Source organism: Protopterus annectens, chromosome 6.part1, assembly GCF_019279795.1.
Source record: "Protopterus annectens isolate FY-2018-M chromosome 6.part1, PAN1.0, whole genome shotgun sequence".
Taxonomy (NCBI): domain Eukaryota; kingdom Metazoa; phylum Chordata; order Ceratodontiformes; family Protopteridae; genus Protopterus; species Protopterus annectens.
In genome coordinates, this window is record NC_056738.1 from 119,464,053 (window position 1) to 119,486,497 (window position 22,445).

At 36.0% G+C, this 22,445-nt stretch overlaps 1 protein-coding gene across 1 annotated transcript in view; it reads left to right on the plus strand.

The window, feature by feature from the left end:
* Positions 1-22,445, plus strand: part of LOC122805262 (dynein axonemal heavy chain 11-like) — a 4,596,980-nt gene that overhangs the window by 2,669,387 nt on the left and 1,905,148 nt on the right. The window contains exon 49 of the mRNA XM_044075350.1: positions 6,739-6,901. Within this exon, the coding sequence (XP_043931285.1) occupies positions 6,739-6,901 (163 nt within the window). The remainder of the gene's footprint in view (positions 1-6,738; positions 6,902-22,445) is intronic.

Below are 22,445 nucleotides of genomic sequence, written 5' to 3' on the forward strand. Positions count from 1 at the left end.
AGATAGTTATGTATTTTGTTACCATTGCCTGGCATTGTTTATTTATTATTGTTATGTTTTGGTGAGCGATATCCTCAACTGCTTGCTCAGTGGCAGAAAATCAATATTGATACAAGTTTTGCATATATGTGCCTCCTTATTGACTTTTTTCTGCCCATTGAAAAGGAACTGGTGACTAACATCCAGCATCAACAAGAAGAAGCATACACCAAATACTCTACACATTCGGTTGATGTGATATTAAGTGAAATCATAGACCACGTATGTATCTATGAATGTAAGCTTATTGCTCAGAAGAAGAAGAAGAAGCTTTCTAGAGATCTAAATGACTTTGCCAATAATTTTATGTTTACTTGGCCGAAAATGCACTTTAAATATTGCACAAACCAGCACGACCAATACTGACAAAGCAGGGCAACCAGAACCACACCCTCTGTTGATGACGACGCAGATGTCTTCAACTGTAGACACGCCCGTCTTGGCAGTTGATATCATTATGGCAGATCAACGTTCAGTGTACAACATGCCACAGGAGGGACTATCAACTGAGCCTGAAGCTGTGGTTAGATCTAAAGTTCTACAACAGCAAACAATAGTGAATACTCTTCCTCAACCAACTATATTACCACCTTCTAATTTTCAACTCCCTTTTTGACAGAACAGGAAACAGTGTATCGAGGGAACAGACCATCAGCAAAGAAGCAAACGGAGAGTACAGACCCAAGAAGGAACCACGCATACCATCACCAGCATGTGGAAACGGGTGACTTAAAATTAAATTTAATCTGGAATATTTCAGCAATATCACTTTCCTCCATAGAAGAAGTACTGAATAAAGGTTTATCCTTTATTCCCACACAGACTGCTAACATAGCAGACACATTAATCGAACTGAGAACATTTACTAGGAATGTATCTTTAAAATTATTGTATGGTAACGCTGAACGTGATAGTACTGATTTTATGTTTAGGAAACAGAGAAGTTTTACACCTTCTCAGCATCCAGTCTAAGATATATTTCTTAAACAATGTGAAAATGATAATTATTCTTTGCTAAATAATTTTAATAGATGTAAAGGTTTTGTAAATTTATCTAAGACAGAACAACAAGTGCTCTATGACTTAGAACATAAGGATAATATTGTTATGCACCTGGCTGATAAGGGCGGCTTAATTGTGATAATGGACCAAGTTTATTATTTTAATAGTATGTTAGCAATGCTGATTACAATGTATAGAAGCAAATTGAATATGCTGAGGTAATAAGGATACAAGATGAAATTATTATAACATTGAGGGATTGTTTTTTGAATAATATACTTAATAAGGACTTGCTTAGTTTTTTTCTAGTTGAGCATCCCAGGATACCTGCTCTGAATGGACTGCCTAAGGTTCATAAAGATCCCTTGAATCCCCCTTTCTGACGCATAGTAGCTGGAGCAGGGTGGGCAACTGAGCCCCTCTCTATATACCTTGACAAACAATTGAAACCTATACTTGCAACATGGATGTCTGTTTTGATAGACAGTAAACATTTTTTACAAGAATTTCATAATTTTGCTAATGGGAAAAAGGACTGTTTATCAGGTTATTTGGTTACTTTAGATGTAACCTCTCTTTTTACTTGTATACCGAACATAGAAGGAATACAGATGGTTAAGCAAATACTTTTGAAGAGAGGCATATATGATGTCAGACACACAGATTTTCTGTGTTTACTACTGGAGATGGTGCTTGAGTTCAATACATTCACATTTGATAACCATTACTACTTACAGACCTCTGGCATAGCTATGGGCACCTCGTGTGCCAATAGCTATGTCAATTTGGTCATGGTGGCCTGGGAAGAAGAGACCATGTATAAACCTGATTTATACAAGAAATATGTATTATTTTATCGTCGTTTTGTCGATGACCTCTTCTTGTTTTGGAGGGGTATCCCTACTGAATTACAACAGTATGTCTCTGTGTTGAATTCAAGCACCACATTTCTTAAGTTTTCTTATGAATTTTTTGATATATCCATCAATTTTTTGGATATTAAATTGTATATGAATATAGATGGTACTTTTCATACTCAGTTATATAGGAAAGATTGCTATAGGCCTACTTATGTACATTGAAAGACTATGCATCCATAACATGTATTTAGAAACACATTAAAAGGTCAAGGTTTGCGTACCAGCTGCTTGCACAATAGGAATGAAGATTTTGAGAGGGGGCTTTTAAAAATTAAGACTGATTTTATTTCCAGGGGTTATGATGCTAAAGAGATTGATAACATCCATGACAGTGTTAAACTTAGTAGGACAACTACTGGGAAACCATATTTTTCATCACCCGCTATGGGTAATGAAATGTTACTTAGTAATAATAGGAATGCCAATAGGAATACTATTTTTTTTTGGGCTACTTTATTCTAGTGATGACAAGAAGATTAGAGAGATTATTTACAAGCATTGGTCACTATTATGTACAGATCAGTATATATACAGAATTGTTGGTGATACACCATCTTTAGGATATAACAACAAGAAGTCACTTAAACATAAGCTATGCTATCCTAAATCATCTAATCAATTAAATAGGACTATATCTGATTATGGGATGAGGAGATGCAACAGTTCCTATTATAAGTGCATTAATGTATCTGGGTTCTTTATACACCCCGGTAATAACAGGAAGTTCTCACATTTACCATCAGCTGATTGTAACTCCAAGGATTTAGTCTATTTAGCATTGTGCAATGGCTGTTGCTCTTTTTATGTAGGTAAGACGAACAGGTGCCTACGAGAGGGCATCTGTGATCACTTATATTGTGCACGTAGGGGGATGAGCTACAGTGCATTAGCAAAACATATGATCAACACTGACATGGAACATACTTTTAGATTCTTAGTATTGGAACTAATCTATGATAACATCAATAAGGGAGATCTTATAAATAGAGCATACCAGGCAGAACTCAAGTGGATTTTTTTATTAAGAGTACATTGTTATCCTGGGTTAAATGACAGTATATTTATACGTCCTACTCTAAGAGCAAGACCCTTGAAAAAGAAATAACTAAAGCATATATTATATTGCTAGTATTACTGTTATTTTTATTATTTTCATCACATTTTCTATAAAAATGTAGTTATATGTATGTTTTCTATTGTGACATACAATATTTGTAGCTTTAAGAATGAATTTGTGAAGTTACTATGGTAGTTAATACTACTAGATGCACTTTGACTTGATTGGTTAATCACAACTGCTCTTGTATTTTTAAGAATGTACTTTGAAATGCATTTTAGATCTGATGAAGCTTACCGCGAAAGCGCTTATCTGTATTGTATTTTGTCATTAAAATCAGTGTTTTTACTCAGTGTTTTTATTCATCTGCTGTGGACTGCTTGGAGGTGATTTTGCTTGTACATGGTTATTTTTTTATTTTTTTTAGTTTATTGGCATAGTACACTGATCACTATATACTATTTGCAGGCACAGCTTGGGCAAAGAGATTCACAAAAAAGGAAAATAGAACAAATTCACAAACATAAACTAATCACAGAAGGTAGATAATCCCATTGATAATTGATACAATGTGTAAATAATATTAGCAGAGTAAAAAATAAAATGTGATTTAATTTCAGTAGTAAATATGAGAGGTGAGCAGCAGCAGCTAAGAATAGAGGATCATAGCAGAAGTGATCCAAGTGAGGAAGGAGTTAGGTTATGTGTTCAGTGGAAAAGGACTTGCAGTCCGATTTTTGATGAAGTTGTATTTTGAGTTGAGGTCAGAAGGTTGTTGAAGAGGAGACCTCTTAAGGTGAAGTGAGGGTGGGGTGGTTGCTAGAGTTTGGGTGCAAGAATGGAGAAGGAATGGTCGGTACAGTGTAGTTTGGTTTGGGGTGTCTGGAGTGATGGAATTAATATGGAGTGGTTGCAAAGGTTGTAGGGGTGGTTTTATTATGAAGTTTGGTTGCAAGAGGTAAAAAGCCACCTGGATGAAGTAGTTTGAAAACAAGAAAGCTTAGGAGTACCTCAACTCTGTAGGAGACTGGTAGCCATTTGGCCTTGGAGAGGGTGATGCAGTGGTGTTCCTGAGGGAAGAAATTGGAAATAAATTGGCAAAATGTTGTTTTCAGTGGACTGTAGAGTGGATGAGTTTTTTTAGAGGCTGTGGCTGTGATGGGGAGCCCATATTCAAGTTGAGTAAGGAGGACTCCTTTGCCTATTGCAGCTCTAGCTGGTCTGGAGGGAAATGGAAATATTTTCCAAAACCAGAATAAAAGAGAACTGATCTTTTTCCTGGTGTTTTCACTGTGGCTTTGGAAGTTAAGTGACTGGTGAAGCCATAAACTAGGATGTGGTTGCTTCTACTGGGCAACTATTGAGATCTGCAGTGTTGCTATTTTTAGCAGTATTTTTAAGCTTTTGTGAGGTTCTCAGTATTATGTTTTTTTTTTTTTTAAGAGGGGTTTAGAAGTAGCTTATGGTTATTTAGCCAAGGATTATGGGAGTAAAGGCCAGACTGAAGCTGGTTTTGAGTAGTTAAATGTCAGGGACTGGATCGAGGAATAACCATGACATTTGCATAAAGTATAATAGGAAGGTTAGGTACATCAGAAGGCAGTTTGTTAATAAACATTGAAAACAAAAGAGGGGCAAGTATGCATGAATTTTTGATGACACTGGAGGCAGATCAAATAGAAATTAGCTAGATTGTTCTAGATTTTAGCAAAATCTTTGATAGTATACTTCTTAGAAACTATTAAACATATATAATGAAGTATGAGACTAAACTACTAAGCAAGACAGTTGTGAAAGGGATGGGCTTAATTTGACTCTGAAATACCTATTTGTTAAGAAATATTGGAACCAGGAGACAGTGTTGGGGCTAACTCTGATTTCTAGGAGGGTGTGAAGGAGCTAGAAGTGGACAATTAGATCAAAAGCTTTGGTAAAGTCAGTGAAGAGAGGTCCGGAGAGGTTTTTTTTATTCATGTTGAGAAGGATCTCATCTGTAAGTGACCATGGTGTTGTCATTGTGCTCTGGCCAGCCCAGAAAGGATGCTGTTTAAGAGTGAGGAGGTGGTACTGTTGGATGTAAATGTCCAGCTGGTTGTAGATTACTTTTTTAAATATTTTCCCAAGTTTAGGGAGGATGGAGATAGGGAAGAACTGGGAAGTATTTACAGGCTGAGGCTGTTTGGAAAGGGATTTAACTAGAGCAGTTTTCCTCCCTTCACTCTGGAATAAAATCCCAGTCCAGGTTAGGCAGAGTCCCTCATTGACTCTCTTCAAGAGGAATCTTGATGAGTGGATGGGAGATCGTAGTTTTACCCAGGGTATCACTTCTGTGTCACTGTTAGACAGAGGTACAGTATACTAACCTTGAAAAAGGGCATAGCAAAATTAATTTAAAATGGGTGGCGAAAGCCAAACACACTCTGGCTAGGCTTATAGATGCCCTAGGGCAGATAGCCTAGTATGAACCTATGTGTCTGCATTATATTTTGAATTAAGCAAAGGTTATAACTATACAGAAGAGGTGTGGCAAGGAAGTCTTTGCAGAGTGATATGCATTGCGGGAGTAAGTTATCTGCACTAGGTTGTGCATCCAGAGGTATCTTTTCTAGAAGGGGAACAAGTTCTTTGTGCGTAATTTTCTTAAAATAGAAGAGGGAGATAAAGGAGGGGAGCTAAGTGAGCTGGAGGAGAGGTAGAGGTTGTGGTACTATGGAGGTAGCTGAATGCTTTGAGAAAGTCAAAGGTTGCGAGTTAGCCTTGAGAGGTCTGGTTGGTGATGGGAATGGAGGTGGGTTCCTGCCAGAATGTTTGGGTCTGCCCCAAAGAGCAAGTTGCTTGATTTTGAAGTAGTTGTTGTTGTGCCTGTGTATGGTTTGCTTAGTTAAGTTACACAGAGAGATAAAGGCAGTATGATTTTCTGGCGAGGAGTTTTGTCTCCATGAAGACCATGCATTGTCCCTAAGTTTGAGCAGAGCTTTCAGTTCAGTGGTTAGCCAGGGGTTTTGTTGTATTTGTAATGGGTGTTGTGTGATAGTGAAGAATTTGGCTTGAAGTTGAAACTTAATGGAAGGTAGAGTTGTCAGTTTATTTATGGATGTGGTCTGCTGCAGATCTGTTATAATGTGACTTGGTTAGCCATTTATTTCAAGGATGAAACATCTTCCCACTTGATTTATAAGCGTTTCATTCAATTCCTTCATTATCTTGTGAACTACTGTTTCTTTTTCTGTGTTTACTTAATCTTTCTCTGAACTATTGAATTATAATTAGGCTAATTTCAATTTTATTATTTTGCTGGTCTTCTATTCTACTTCAGTAGTATATTCAGAATGTTTTAAGACATTACTTCAGTTCTGAATAATAGTGCTCTTAGTGTGCCTGTCACATATAGTTAGATGAATATCAGTTTATTTGTAGCAGCACATATTACAAGTGATTGAACTGTCTTTTTAACTACAGGACAGCCATTGTTCTTAATGTGTTAGCTCCTAAGTTATTTATAGCAGTGCTATATTGTCTGTGATTAAACTGCCTTTCATCTGCAGAACAGTCATCACCTTTAAATTGTAAAAGTGCCTTTCCACGCATCTTATTTGTTCAAATTTTTCATTCCTGTTTGAAAACCAGTGTAACTATCTCTAGAATGCCCTAGTTTTATTTTGTGTCTCAGAATAATATATACAATTTTTGAAATTTAAGCTCTTTGACTTTTTCCCATAGTTGTCGTATCAATCGCATCCTTGAAGCTCCATATGGAAATGCATTATTAATTGGAGTTGGTGGAAGTGGTAAACAAAGTTTATGCCGCCTTGCAGCATTCCTTAGTTCCTTAGAAGTCTTTCAAATCACCCTTCGTAAAGGATATGGGATACATGATCTTAGGGTAAGAGCTTGTTGGACATTCAGAATATACAACTACTATTTTCATGCTGAAAAGCATTGTCAACTAAGTATATATAAAAAATAAAATGTGAAAAAATGGATGCATGTAATAGTTATGTACACATACTGCTACTTGTCATATTTGAAATGTTTTACCTTAGAGCCATGCATGTTGAAATCAAGACAGTGCTAGCATTATTTCAGACTTTGCATCTATTTAAAGTCAGTAATTATAATGCATATCATTCTGATGTTGCAATGAGAATAAAACAGAAAAGGCTTACTCTAAACATGTTTTCTTTGCCAAAGTATATTTTTTTATTAATTTTTGTCTTGTTTTAAGATATGGGACTTAGAGTCTCATTTTCTGACTTTCATGACATCTGTACAGCTCCAATGCTTAATAATGCACTACATTGTAACTTTTGTTCTTTTGGATTGTGTTTAAATATTAACCTCCTAAAGATGGCTGTCCAAAGATTACAACAAAATATTGCAAAGAAGAATTTTTGGGATTCTTCCTTACCTTCTTTTGGTGAGACATGGGGGATCTCAATAGCTAATTACATGACAAGAAATAAAGGTGGTAGCAGTTAGCCACAGATATAGAACATCTTGAGTACATCTGTCAATAATATATTTATGCAGAGGGTAACAGGTTTCTTGGATTTTAAGTGTACAGGAATAACTCTTCTACTACCATGCCAGTACCCTTTCCTTTCTTCTCAAACCTCTCTAAAACTATGCCAGTTACAAAATGGCAAAGTACTACTTCAAGCATATTCAACTAAATCATTATACTCAAACAGCTTACCCCGTGACTGGGAAATGTCTCACTAGCAGGAAAAAAAACTCAGATTTACCATCAAAACTACATCCCTAGCCTACATTGTGCTTAATCAAAGCTATGTGGAATCAAACCTTGGCCCACTAAGGTCACCCAAAAGCATGTTTAACACTGCTATACTTAAGGCACTTGTTGAACAATTTGGAACAATTGCAATCATTTATAAACATAAATAACCCTAACATCCTAGCAATTATTGAATTTTGGGTTAAGCAGGACACTCCCAACCTGAGCTTCTACTTAAAAGAACACACGGAGGTACCCTCTTCCTCATAAAAACACAACCTACAAGTATACTCCTAATACCAAAGCTCCTCGACTAATGACCATGATCCTAGATGACTATCCAGCTGTTTCAAACTATGCAACAGTTACTGCCTTACTCTGATAATTGTCTACCTACCTCCCCAGCCAACATTACAAAGTTTAAATAACTTACTTTCTCAAATTCTAGAAACCCATAACACATTTAAAAATAAAGTCCTCTTGGGTGAGTTGAATATTAATCTTACAAATCTCCAAAACACAGACTTTTGTGACCTTCTTTCATGTCTCAACCACAGCAAACTATTAAAGCATTTCACCAGACCAAACCTGATTTCTGGGAAACACTCCTTACTAAGATCTAATAGTATATAATGAACGAATCATGATACATAAAATTAACATCCCACCCCCCTCCATCAGAGACCACTGCCCAATTACCTTCTACATTAAAACACCTTAACCTCCTGTAATTAACTACTTTTGACCCTAAGACTGAACATCTCATATAGGCTATACAGTGAACTAACATATTTAGTGCTATAACCTATTACCAATCCATCTGCTATAGCTTCCTCCCTGACCAGTTTATCCAAAGGGCTCCAAGACATATATTTCCCTAGAGTTACTACATTTATAAATAACTCCAATGAAAAATAGCTAATAAAGGAACTAAATCTCTCTACAGATGTAGGGATGATGCTTGGAAAACTTCATCATCAGATGAAAACTGCAATTGATTTATTCTTTCCTTCAGAATCCAACTAAAAATCACAAGATAGTACAAAGCAAACTCACTTTTCTTATTCAAGAACTTTCACATTAAAATAAAAAATATTCTAGACAGTAATTAATGGCATTACAGGATACATCTCACAAAATACCATATGCACAAAGACCTAATCAGAATGCCATCAAGCAACATTTCACCTATAGACTTCTTAATGAGTTCTCCACCCTACTTCCTGTCATATCACCTAAGTCTCAACAGTTCCCATATCTCTTCAGACATTGTTAATAATTTTCCATCATTCTGTTTTAAAGCTATATCTACAAAATATTATTATTAAGCAGTTTGAAAAAATTACCCTCTGATGCCCTGCCACGTGCTGATGGACTCCACCCTTGGTTTATTATGGTGTGCAAAGATCATATGCCCCTGACTTTAAAACACCTCTACAACCTTTGCATAACCAAAAAATATCATGCCAGCTCAGTGGAAAATAGCCAGGGATACTCTGTTTCCCAAAACATCCAACGCTATTTCAGCAAATAAATTCAGACCCATCTCTATAAAATAGATAACATTCCTGAAAACCTAATCTATAATTAAGTATCCCAGTATCTCCTCAACATGGCTTTTGATCAGAGAGAAGTGCAATTAGCAAGTGCCTTGCCACGTGCTGATGGACTCCACTATTGGTTTATTACGGTGTGCAAAGATCATATGCCCCTGACTTTAAAACACCTCTACAACCTTTGCATAACCAAAAATATCATGCCAGCTCAGTGGAAAATAGCCAGGTTTACTCTGCTTCCCAAAACATCCAACGCTATTTCAGCAAATAATTCAGACCCATCTCTATAAAATAGATAACATTCCGGAAAACCTAATCTATAATTAAGTATCCCAGTATCTCTTCAACATGGCTTTTGATCAGAGAGAAGTGGAATGACTGCCCTCTACACATTTACAGATGATATCCTACAAAACAGGGGTAAGTGCCTTTGCAAAAGCATTTGATACGGGCGATCACTCAGTCTTTCTAAATTCACCCACTGCAGTTGGCATTAGTCCATAAACAACACAATGATTTCAAGACTTTATCATTAAAAGATGCTTTAAAGTCCAAATTGGCTCACCCTCTCCCCTTCTGCCCCATGGGGGTTTCACAGGGATCCAGTTTATCTTTATGTCTTTGATTTGGTGAGTGCCTGGTAGTTTGCCCTGAAAAAAACTGAGTGAACATGCCACGTGGACTCCATCACCTGTGAGATAAAGGGTGGAGGTCAGTTGAAGTGCAAGCTGATTTGCAGGCAGGAGTAGAAAAGATTAGAAAAGAGCAAATCATATCAATAGAAACTGAATATTGAAGTATGGGATGTCACCTCACTGCTAGGAAAGGGACTACAACTTATGTAGGAGGCAGATATATATATATATATATATATATATATATATATATATATATATATATATGTGTGTGTGTGTGTGTGTATATATATATATATATATATATATATATATATATATATATATAGTACATTTTGTGATTGTAGACAACATTAGTTCTAGAACCAACTTCTCAGGGTGATTTTTATTTTCTTTTGTATCTATATTTGTTCAGTGGGGCAGTGCACTGATCTCAATGGACCATTTACAGGTGCAGCCCAGGTGAATAGGATCACATAAGAAATGAACAAAGCATATTTACAGATACAAGGATATGCTAAAAACATATACATACCTACAGATGCAAAAATACACTACAACATTTAGTTCAGTTCAAGAAGTAGTTTACAGTGTCAAAACATGGATGGAAAAATTAAATCATGCTTAGCAGACCTTTCTGGATAAGATTTGCCCATAATGAATGAGATGGCTTATGTTACAGGGATAGCTGGATATCATCATATACAGAGGTATGAAGACATTAGAAGAAGTGAGTATGAATAGTTGCAGGAAAGGATACCATGGGGAAAAAACATAGAACTAGTAGGAGAAGCATGCAGAGTGAAGACAAGTAGAAAGGAGAGGAATTGTGACAGACGAGAAGAGAAGAAGGAAGTTGGATGAATGACAGGCAGTAAGTGAGGGGATGATAAGATGAGATAACGAAGGATAAAACAGGGATAAAGTGCTATGAGAAAAATGCAGGGTTCATGTAATGTGACCTGTGTGAGTGCAGCTGCACTTTGTTTGGGTGGAGATGTGTTTCTTGAGCTGTTGTCTGAAGTTCAGGTATTGTTGGATGTGTCTGACATAAGAGGAATGTAGCCCTATAATTTAAGTAGTATAAGGGAAAATGCATGGTTAGTGCAATGAAGTTTAGTTTTTGAGGTTAGTAAGGTGGGATGAGATTGAGAGAACCCTTGAGATTATATGTGGGGATTTTGATGAAGAGTTTGAGTGAGAAGGGAGGATATCTCTGCAGAAAGGGCTTTGTGAATTAGTGATCCTAGTAGGAGGTTGGCTCTCAAATATATTGGGATCCATATGGCTTTGGTGAGAGTTAGGCAGTGATGTTCTTTAATTAGGAGTTTGTAATGAATTGGCAGATTTTGTTGGAGATGGTTTGCATAATGGTGACATTTTTCTTTGAGGTTGCAGCTATTATGAAAGTCCATATTCAAGATGAGATAAGAGTATTCTTTTGCCTATGGCAACTTTGGCTGGCTTGGACATAAAAAGTGATAAGTTTATTTGCCCAGAATAGTAGTATGTTAATCTTTTTTGCATGTATTTTGACTGTGTAGTTGAAAGCTAAGAAATTAGTGTAGCCAAATGCCAAGGTATTTGAAGGATGTGTTAGTTCTATGTTGATATTGTCAGCATTTTTAATATTAAGAAAGCTGGGTGCTTTGGCTATTTTTGGTTGGTTCCAAATAGCACTGCTTTTGTTTTTGCAGGATTGAGTTTTAGTTTCTGTCCTATTAGCCATTGGTTGAGAGTTTGGAGGTCATCTTAGAAATGAGTTTGAATAATAGTGCGGGATTTGTTTGACCTGTAGATGACCATGTCATCTGCATAAAGAATTAGAGGTATCTGAGGGTGATCAGATGGGAGTTTGTTGATAAATGTGGAAGCTAGCAGGAGGACTAAAGTGGAATCCTTTGGGACTCCTTTCATAAGAAGAGCTGTTTCAAAAGTAGTGGTGCCCACATTTACCTTAAATGATCTATTGTTGAGGAAATGTACAAACCAAGGTGTTGCATCATCATTAATGCCTATTTCAGTTTGTCAAATAGTGAGGTATAGTCATTTAGATTTAAAGGCTTGTATGAGGTCAATCGTCTCATATTCGGGTCTGTATTAGTTCGCCGAAATGAAATTCCAGCGAACAACTAATCATTGACCCATAATCATCGAAAACTGCGTCAGCAATTCGCTGAATTTACTAAGGGCAATGAAACAGTTGGCCAAAGCACAACGGACCAATGTACAGTTAAATCAAACCTACCCAAGCTTCACCCCCCCCAACTATATATATTAACGTTGAGATTGCACTACAGTGGAGAAGAGGGCAAAGGTCTGTACTTGTCCTTTATGCTTCAGGCAACTATTTCATTGCCCTTAGTGAATTCAGCAAATCACTGATGTGAGTTTCATTGATTATGGGTCAATGATTAGGTGTTCACCAGAATGCCATTTCGGCAACCGAATATAGACCCTCATATTCTAGGGATGCCTTTTAAAGATACTGCAAGCAGGTGTGAAGATATTCACAAGCCACCAGTTAGTTTCCCTGGAATTAGAATTTATTTCAGCAGATAATGTGCATGTGACTTTTAGTTGCAGAAAGGAAAACTCTATTGTTTGTTTATTCATATACACTCTGTCTATTTAGAAAGTTGTACCCTCTTCATGAAGGCCATAAGTGTGGTATTTGATTTGTTACTGCTTAATAACTGCAGTCCTCCTAGAAAACTTCAATAGTCATGAGGGAAATTATGTATATATTTTTAGGCACAAGTGGAAGGAATGGCTTATGTAATCTGAAACCAAGTGTGAGATTGTTATTGGATTTCTGTGCTAGTCATGGATTGTACACAATAAACACCATGTTCGGATATATGGCTTTTCATAAGTGCACTTAGTACAGCAGTATCTTAGGGCAATTTTTTTTTCTGTTCTCATCCATCATTTTACTTGGCTGGGTCCCTAGTGCCCTATGTCCATGCTAGGTCTACCAGGGGCTAGGGCTGGCATAATGTTGATGGGAAGGGGGATGGTATAATGGTTAAGGCCCTTACCTCACAGATACAAGGTACAGGGTTTTATTCTGACCCTAGTAGCTCAAATTTTCTTCCCTCCTGTTTTATTCCAGTATTGCTGGGACCAATCTTGGTTCCTAAGAATGTCCCAGGAGTTTATCCATCTTTACATTCTTATGGAGTTTTTTTCTTGTATGGCCCAACCACAAATCCCCTTCCTTATGGCAATGTGGTTATGTCTGAGGGGCAGGCATGGAATGAGGACATTGCTACATATCGCCCCACCTCTAAGGCAGCTTGTTCAGGTCCACCCCCACCTCCTATTTGGACCATGCCTCCTTCCAGAAACCCCTGGAATCTCTACCAAGGATTATAGCAGGAGATGCCCATATGACCACCCTCCTCCTGGTATAGGCACGCACACCCATCTTTCCCTGACACTCCATTAGTCACCCGAGTGGCTAATCAAACCAGAGCTGCCTGGGTTGTAGTCAGAGCTTTATCTCTCTATGCTACTGGAGTGGTTACCTTGGGTCAAAAGTTGATAATTAATTTTGTAGTCATGTCATCAGGCTAATGCTGATAGTGCATTTGTGATTAGGGTTGAATCTCTTTAGTGCTTTATGTGTGGTATAAGATATAGCAGGTGCTTTGCTACATATTTTAAACAAGAGTGTTCTGTTTTGTTTTGTTTTCAAGTGCAAAAGTACTTTTGCCAGATTGTAAATTGGAATTGGTACAGGGCATCAGAATCTGTACTCTTGGCTCTGCCCATGCTGTTATCAGCAACAATGAACAAACACAAACTTTGACTGAAGACAGTCAGTAAGTGGAAGAACTCTTTGACAAGTCCTGTTTAGCAAAAGCAGTGCCAATAGAAACATCTGGGATTTGGTTAATTTCTATAGATGAGGTGAACAGTGATTATACAGTTGCATGGTAGTATGCAACCAGCTGGAAATGCTGAAGATGGTGAATATTGTGTGTATATTACGATTAATTCACCTTTTCCATGTTGTATGGTAGGTAAGGACAGTAGCTCAGCATTGCATGCTAAGGTAGTACTCTCCATTTTAAAAAGAGGGTCAGAAGGGTGTGTTCCAGCTAAAAGCCAATCATGCTTGTCAGCCTCCTTGAGAAAATGTATGCTAGAGGGTTATAAAAATAGACTAGTCTCTGATTTAGGAGAGGTTCACTCCTGGCTATGGAACAATGGCTTAACTCTTTATCCTTGCATACATGTTAATAGGTTTATTACAGTTTGACAGTATTGTATACATGTAATTTATGGAAAAGAAGGTGTAGGTTTATGCATCCTGGAATGTCATGAGACATGTTAAAAAGTATGGTGTTCCAAGGCTTCTATTTCATGTCATTTACAGTGTTTGTGGAACAACAGTTATGTCCACATTTTTGACATTAAATCAAGTATTAAATGCAAAACAGCCAAAAATCAATCGGATAAACAACAAATGGCAGAAAATGTTGGCTCAGATGAATAAAATTCAGATGCTTCACAAAAAATAGCGTATAAAACCTTTAATCACCGCTTTCATCAACTGACTTCCTCAGAATACATAATACATATAAAACACACCTTTATATACACCTTCTAATCAATTCTTAATTGAATAATTGATTGTTAATTAAAAATATCTAGTATATTTTAAAAACTCATAGTTTTAAAAGATAGACAATGACAATTCATGTTGTTTATCAATACATAATTTTCTGTGTTTCAAAAAACATTTTATGTTGATAGTTTCGTTTAGACCAGGTGGATGGTCTGCTTTAAGTTTGATCTGCCATAAGGTCCCTTTTTGTTCAAGGTGGTTTTTAAAGTCACCTACCCTTAGATCTTTTTGGCAGACTTCTACTACAGTGAAAATGAATTTCTTAAAGTTGGTACAAACAGTTGAGTGTTTAAATAATACACTTTTGGGGTCTTTTGTTTTGATATAGTATAAATGTTCCTTAATACGTGTTGCCAAACTTCTAGTGGTCATGCCAACATAGAATGCCGGGCAGACCGTACACAGAGCAATATACACTACACCAGTAGTGTTGCAAGAAATATGCCCTGGAACTTCCAAAGTTCTATCACTTGTGATTACAGAAATGTATGGACCTGTGGATATATATCTACAAACTTTACACTTGTAACAACAAAACATACCTCTCTTAACTATATTATTGTCTTTTGTAGAGGTATTATCCTGTTCTAATAATTTTTTTATATTTTGATCATTACGGAAAACAAAATTTGGTTTGCTTCCTACAACTTTAAGAATCTCACTATTTCCCTGTATAATTCTCCAATTCTTTTCCAAAGCTGCCTTAATGCACTTAACTTCACTATTCATGGCCAAAGAACAAACTAATCCAGGGTTTTTAGAAGTAGATTCCACTTTGTTAGTTATATCTGTAGGTTGCTTATTTAAAATAGCTAGGTAGTTTGTATGATGTTTATTAAAAATCTCATTACCTATATCCATCACTAAATTCTCTTCATATCCTCTATTTACAAATAAAGATAAAATAAAATGAAATTCTTGTATTAAATCACTTAATTTACTTGTCATCCGACAAGCTCTTATATATTGACCCCTAGGAATATTTCTGATGGTGTGTTTTGGATGGTTGCTCTGAAAGTGTAAATAACTGTTTGTAAAAGTCTGTTTTCGAAAAATCTTACTGTGAAACCTGTTTTCTTTTATATCCCACCAAAAACATACATCTAAAAAATTAACATTTAAACCTGTGTCACCTATGGTAAATTTCAAATAATTGGATGTTGTGTTAGCTTCTTTGTGAAATTCATTTACTGTATTGCTGTTTCCTTCTATTATGAAAATTAAATCATCTATAAATCTTGAATAAAATAATATTTTGTATGTGTTACATAACTGAGACAGGTGTTCTATTTCCCACCACGCCATTACTGTGTTTGCATAGGCTGGTGCAGCCGGGGAGCCCATGGCTACCCTTCGTATCTGTTGGAAATATTGATTTTTAAATAAAAAATAATTATTTTCTAATACTAGTTCCATAAAACCACATATTGTTGAAATTGTGTTATTGGAAAAAACAGTTTTATTTGTTAAGTAACTTCGTACAGCTTCTACTCCCTCCCCATGAGGTATACAGGTGTATAGGGACACCACATCCAATGTGAAAATTATATGTTTCTTGGGGTCAAAGGTTCCTTTCTCCTGAAAAGTTCTCAATTTATCTAAAAAGTGCCAGGAGTCCTTAACATAGGAATCACATTTAGATATTAATGGCCCCATGCTAGCATCCAAAACTAAAGAAATTCCTTCAAGGATAGAATGAGGGGCAGAAACTATGGGCCGAAATGGAGGGTTAATTAGTTTTTTATGCATTTTTGGTATTCCAAAAAAGACCCCTATTTTAGGACTTTCTACTAAACAGAAATTATATATTTCATTGCTAATGTCATCCGACATTAACGCTTCATAAAGAAATGAATTAATGAAGCGATATGATTTCTGTATGTCAAAGACTGTTACTTTTTTATATTCATTTGAGTTTCCCAAGATGTCCAGAATACTAGCTTCATAAACTTCCTGTTCCATAACCACTATATTCGAACCCTTATCACTTTTCATAAATCTATATTGTCCTGCCAAAGTTCTAAGATTTCCTAATGCTACCCTTTCAGATTTAGTAAGATTATCAAATAAATAATTTCTAGTACTAAATACTTTGTTTATATCAGCTATACACATTTCTTCATAGACTTTAATAGTATTGTGTAGTTTTGGTGTGTAACTTGAAGGTTTAATTAGGTTACTTTTAGTATATTTTAAATCATGCATCACATACATTAAATTCATCTTTCTAGTAAATTTTTTTATGTCTACTACAGTTTTACTATAATTTCCTCTACTGCTTGGTACAAAATTTAAACCATACTTTAACACTTTCATTTCTATGTCAGTAAAAATGTGTTTAGATAAATTTATAATATCAAAACATTCATTGGCTTCATTTAAATGTCGTCCTCTGACGAATTTGACCCCAAAAAAGTTTTACTACGTGTCAGAACGTTGCTTTTGTTATAACTATTTGTCAGTGGTTTCTTATTAAATGCTGTCTCCTTGTTGATAACATTCATTCTCGTATTTCCACCATTTTCTTTTCCTTTCTTACCAACACCTTCTTCACTGTTAGTACTATTATGTTCATTATCTATAACAATTTCATTCTCATCATTGTCAGACATAATGTTATTCTGATACCCATCTTGTAATAAACATTCAGTATTGTCATCTCTACCAGAGTTAAAAACCACATCTGTTAAATGACTAGCATGTGAAGCCAAAACTTTTTCATCATTAAAACATTTGTCATTAGTGAAAGTTGTTTGTTTTCTATATTTACTTTCACTTCCATTAAACATTCTAGTGTTAACAGTTCTCGTGTTAACAGCAAAATTTTCATATGCCTTTTTACTTTTATAGGCGACAATGTCCCGATTCAGTTTCTGTTGTTTTCTGTTTGTAACATCGGAAGCATGTTGTTGTACTTCCTTCGAGACCGTTTGAAAAAATGTTTTATAGTTTTCTTCACTAGTGCGTTCACTTAACTGCTTTTCAATATCAATAATCTCATTTTTCAAATGTCCCATCTTCTGTTTATTATGTTCTATTAACAATTTAAGGAAATTTAAGCCAGCTTCGTTAAAAAAATCTACCAAGGTACTAAACATTGTGCTTCCCAAACTGACACCGTTCGGGCACTTAAAAAACCTTAGTCCTTTCGGCACTATGCCGAGTTCAATGCAGTATTTAAAATAACAGTTTTCTAAGTGAAGTGATTTGTACCTTTTTAATAATTTAGTTAAATTGTCCTGTTCCCCTCTAGATGGTCCTTGTAGTGAAGATTGGAAACTTCGTTTTGAAGAAGTAAAAGGATTCTCTACTTCATTTAACAGCTGCTGACACCCCAAGCTGTTCTTTTCACGAGCGGAAAATGGCAAACGTTTCTTTGCTTCTCGTTCGTGTAACGCTGTCTTCATATGGGCGGGACTTCCAACTTCAAGCACAGTGTCAAGTTTCTGTTCAAATCCCATCGGACTGGATACCTGCATTACATTCTCAGACCCGATGGACCTGGCCAGCAAAGTTTTTAAAGATCCTCGAATGTCCATTAGGGTCGCCAATAACAGATTGTTTAATTTTTCAGTCTCTGACTGTGGAGTTGGATGAATAGTCATATTCATCAACAATTCATTTTTGTCATTGTCTATCTTTTAAAACTATGAGTTTTTAAAATATACTAGATATTTTTAATTAACAATCAATTATTCAATTAAGAATTGATTTGAAGGTGTATATAAAGGTGTGTTTTATATGTATTATGTATTATGTATTCTGAAGTCAGTTGATGAAAGCGGTGATTAAAGGTTTTATACGCTATTTTTTGTGAAGCATCTGAATTTTATTCATCTGAGCCAACATTTTCTGCCATTTGTTATTAAATCAAGTATCTTTAAGGTGAGTACAGGACTTTGGTGTGGCTATATTGTCTTATTTCCATTACTGTAATTTTCATTGGCAAGACATCACATCACAGCTGAAGTTTGGAGGACATCCAATCTTGAGGAAAAAAGGTATGCATCTTGGTTCTTTGTTTGCAGATGATGTCCTCTTTGCTTTGTTGTTTCCAGATGATGATGTCCTCTTTGCCTCAGGTGAATGTACTCTCTGGCATGCATAGGTGCAGTTCACTGACAATTGTGAAGTATCTGGGATTAAATCAATGCTCAAGCAATCAGAAGCCATGGTTCTTTTCCTGAAAGAAATAAGTGTAGGGGGTCAGCTACTTGAAGTAGAAGAGTTTACATATCTTGAAGTCTTGCTTAACACTGAGGGTAGAGTGGATCCAGATATTGCCAAGGGACAGATGCCACAGTAGCAGTACTGTAGGTGTCATAATGGGCTATGATAGTGAAGTAAGAGCGGAGTCAAAAAACAAAAGTCTGAGTTTTCTGTTCAATTTATGTCACTATCCATACCTTTGATCATGAACTATAGTAACTAAAAGAAGATCACAGACACAACCAGTAGAAATGAGGCTACTTTGTGGATATGTTAGAAGCAGTCTCCATGACAGTGTGGTGCCTGACAATCCAGAAGGATCTCAGAATGGAACTACTCTTGCTCCATACTGACAAGAGCCATTTCAGGTGGTTGACACTTATGGCAAATGCCACATTGAAATCATCAGACTTGGTCCATTAAGAGGAATCTCCAATGTGGGCTCAGGGCATGTTGGAAATATTATAGCTTTCAGATTGCCCAGGAATGGCTAGAAGTCTCACAAATTGGAATACAGCTGTTATTAAGGATAGGAAAATCCAGTCTGTTTGATAACATTGCTACAACTGTGACCCTCAGTGGAACATTATTTTATTTTGCTATGAAAATTAAATTAATAAACTTCTGAATGGATATTTATAAAATGTTGTTAATTTATGCATCACATTTCAGCTCTGTGTTATTACTACAAATCTGTCTACATTTTCTCTTAGTGATAAAAAAATGTGCAAATTGCTTTTTTTTTAATCAGGTCTTAGTAGTAAAATTTAGTTCGGTAAAAGCAATAATATTTTTCAGAAGTAGGCCACATACCTTTACAAAGATGAGGCAGTCAAAACTTCAGCACAAAGCATGTTTAGACTGTAAATTAATTTGCATAAGAGTTGTCTTTATTTTTCTGTCAATGGTGAGATATATGACCACTGTTTTGACTTGTAACACTTTGATATATAGTTCCTTAGTATTTAAAACTGGAAAATGATATATACAAGCCTATACTAGATGTGATCTACACTACTTTGCCCATTTTTGTATCGTAATTATGTGTTGAAGACTGCAGGTTATTTATTTCTTTTCCTACTTTAACCTCCTTCATTTTTTCACATCATTCTTGTTTATTTCATTCTTTTCTATGTCTCTTTCTCATTGTTTCTTATATGCGCTAAATTTAACTTTCCTAGCTCTTTATAATGGTTTCTTTTACCAAGAATTGTTCTTCTCCTTTGTATAGTATGAATTTATTCCCTTTATGCTCATGCCTAAATATGCATTACTGATACTTATGATGCACTGTTGTTTCTATTAACTGTGTTATTCATCTGTCTGTTTAGACAATATATTGACATCTTACCTGTTCATATAGTAAGTGTGTTACAGCTACATACAATTGTAGTAGTTTTTCTTTTGTACTTCCTCTATTCTGCTTATAATTTCATATGCACATTCTTGAGTACAGATAGCAAACCTTGCTGAGAGTCTGCTAAGTATTACAATTTCTGGCTTTTTTTTTACTTTTGAGACATCTCGTCTAATTTGACATTAGTCACATTACTTGACTTGAGTGAAGGGGAAGGTCTACAAGAGGGTAGTGAGACCAGCTATGTTATATGGGTTGGAGACAGTGGCATTGACAAAAAGGCAGGTGTCAGAGCTGGACGTGGCAGAGTTAAAGATGTTAAGATTTGCACTGGGTGTGATGAGGGTAAACAGGATTAGGAACAAGTATACTAGAGGGTCAGCCCAGGTTGGAAGGTTTGAAGACAAAGCCAGAGAGGCAAGATTACATTGGTTTGGACATGTGCTGAGGAGGGATGCTGAGTATATTGGGAAAAAGATGCTAAGGATGAAGCTACCAGGTAACAGGAAAAGAGGAAGGACTAAGATAAGGTTTATGGATGTGGTGAGAGAGGACATGCACGTGGCTGGTGTGACAGAGCAAGATGCAGAGGACAGGAAGAAATGGAAACAGATGATCCGCCCTGGCGACCTCTAATGGATACAGCCAAAAGAAGGTGATGACTTGACTTCCTTGTTATGCTGTCTGACAGTGTTTATTGCATCAAATATAATTATTTTTAGTTGTTGTCCTGTATGGTGACTTGTCTTTTGTGGTCTAGTTCTTTTTTATTTCTAATATTTAAATGTAGTATCTTGCAATTCTTCGCATTGACTCTCAGCTACCATGGCTTTGGACATTGCTGCAGATTGGCCAAGATTTTTCTTTCAAATTTTCTTTTCTTTTTCTGCACAACATAGTCACATACTGCAGATTGTTTTACTGTTTACATAAAGGTGTACCGTCCTCCCCAGTCTTTATTTAATGTCACTTCAAAAGACATTAATAAGGCTGCACTTACCATTGATCCTTAAGGCTTTCACCTCACCCCTTTTCTGCAGTTTGACCTCCCTTTAATTGCCATCATTTTTTTTCTAACACGTGTCCAACTTCTGGCTTATTTTATTAATTTGAGTTTGAGTATTAGTTTGCTTGACTTATTACGTGACTGAGATGAGACAGTGCCCCTTTCTGCATCTCCATCAATGTATCACGTTGCATAGTAGTAAAAATTCATTAATTTGCAGGCAGCATCTGACCAGTATGAAATCTTGTGGCCTTGGATCCCACTTCCATTGAATTAATAATTTAACAAATCTTTTATGTGATATTTGCTTTGTTTCTTGTGCTACCAGTGTTAGGCTGTTTGATCTGTCATTGTCATCCTGTTTTGCGTCATTGTTACAAACTTTTTTTGCCTTACTATATTAAGTTACAACCAGTTAATATACAGTGTGCAGATATGAGATTACTTGATGTGACCATAGACATTAATGAGTATGATTTATTAATGATAGAGGATATATGCAGAGCTCTACAGATATTTCATTGTCACTAAGAAAGGGTACTTGTTATATGACACTACAATTTTAAAAAAGTTTGTTTTGCAATATTTTGTAGTACACAGTATATGTCCGGTGAAAGATTTTAAAACAGCATAAACATTGTAGAAACATGAAGAGTGGGAGAACAGAAAGAAGAATTAGTATCAGGATCTGTTCTGTAGTAATTTACAGACACCCATTTCAAGATTCCATCTGGAGAGCCTAGCTGAGATAATTAATTTTGGGATTGCTCAGCTATGAATGGTCAGTTGTCTGCATTAACTTTAGTTACTCTGATTAACTAACCTCATGGGAAATATAAGTATTAAGCTGGTCATATGTTTGTAGAGGGTGCTTGCTGAAATTTCAGACACTGTAAGTGCTGTTTTTGGAATGCCATAGTTACAGGTGATCGCTGCAGTGGTGATTGAGAAGCTATAGTACTGAATTTAATGTTGCAGTATGTTTCATCTCAATGCACTGTATTGTCTGAGTCGGCAGTGCTCTTTTTTTTTTTCTTCTTTTCTTCTCAGTGGAGTGACAGTAGAGTTGGTATATATAATTTTGGGGAAGTGCAGGATTTTTTAATGTTTTTGTATGCTTTTCAGCTCATGGTTTTCAATATTTAATTCTTGCCAAGAAGTGAGCCGAAAAAAGATTGTCAGTGGCTTGTAGGTTAACCCTTTGGAATAGCAGAAGTACAATGCAAATGAGAAATATGTACAAAGCCTAAGTTTTGAGTTTTTTTGAGTGTGTGTGTGCGTGTGTGTGTGTGT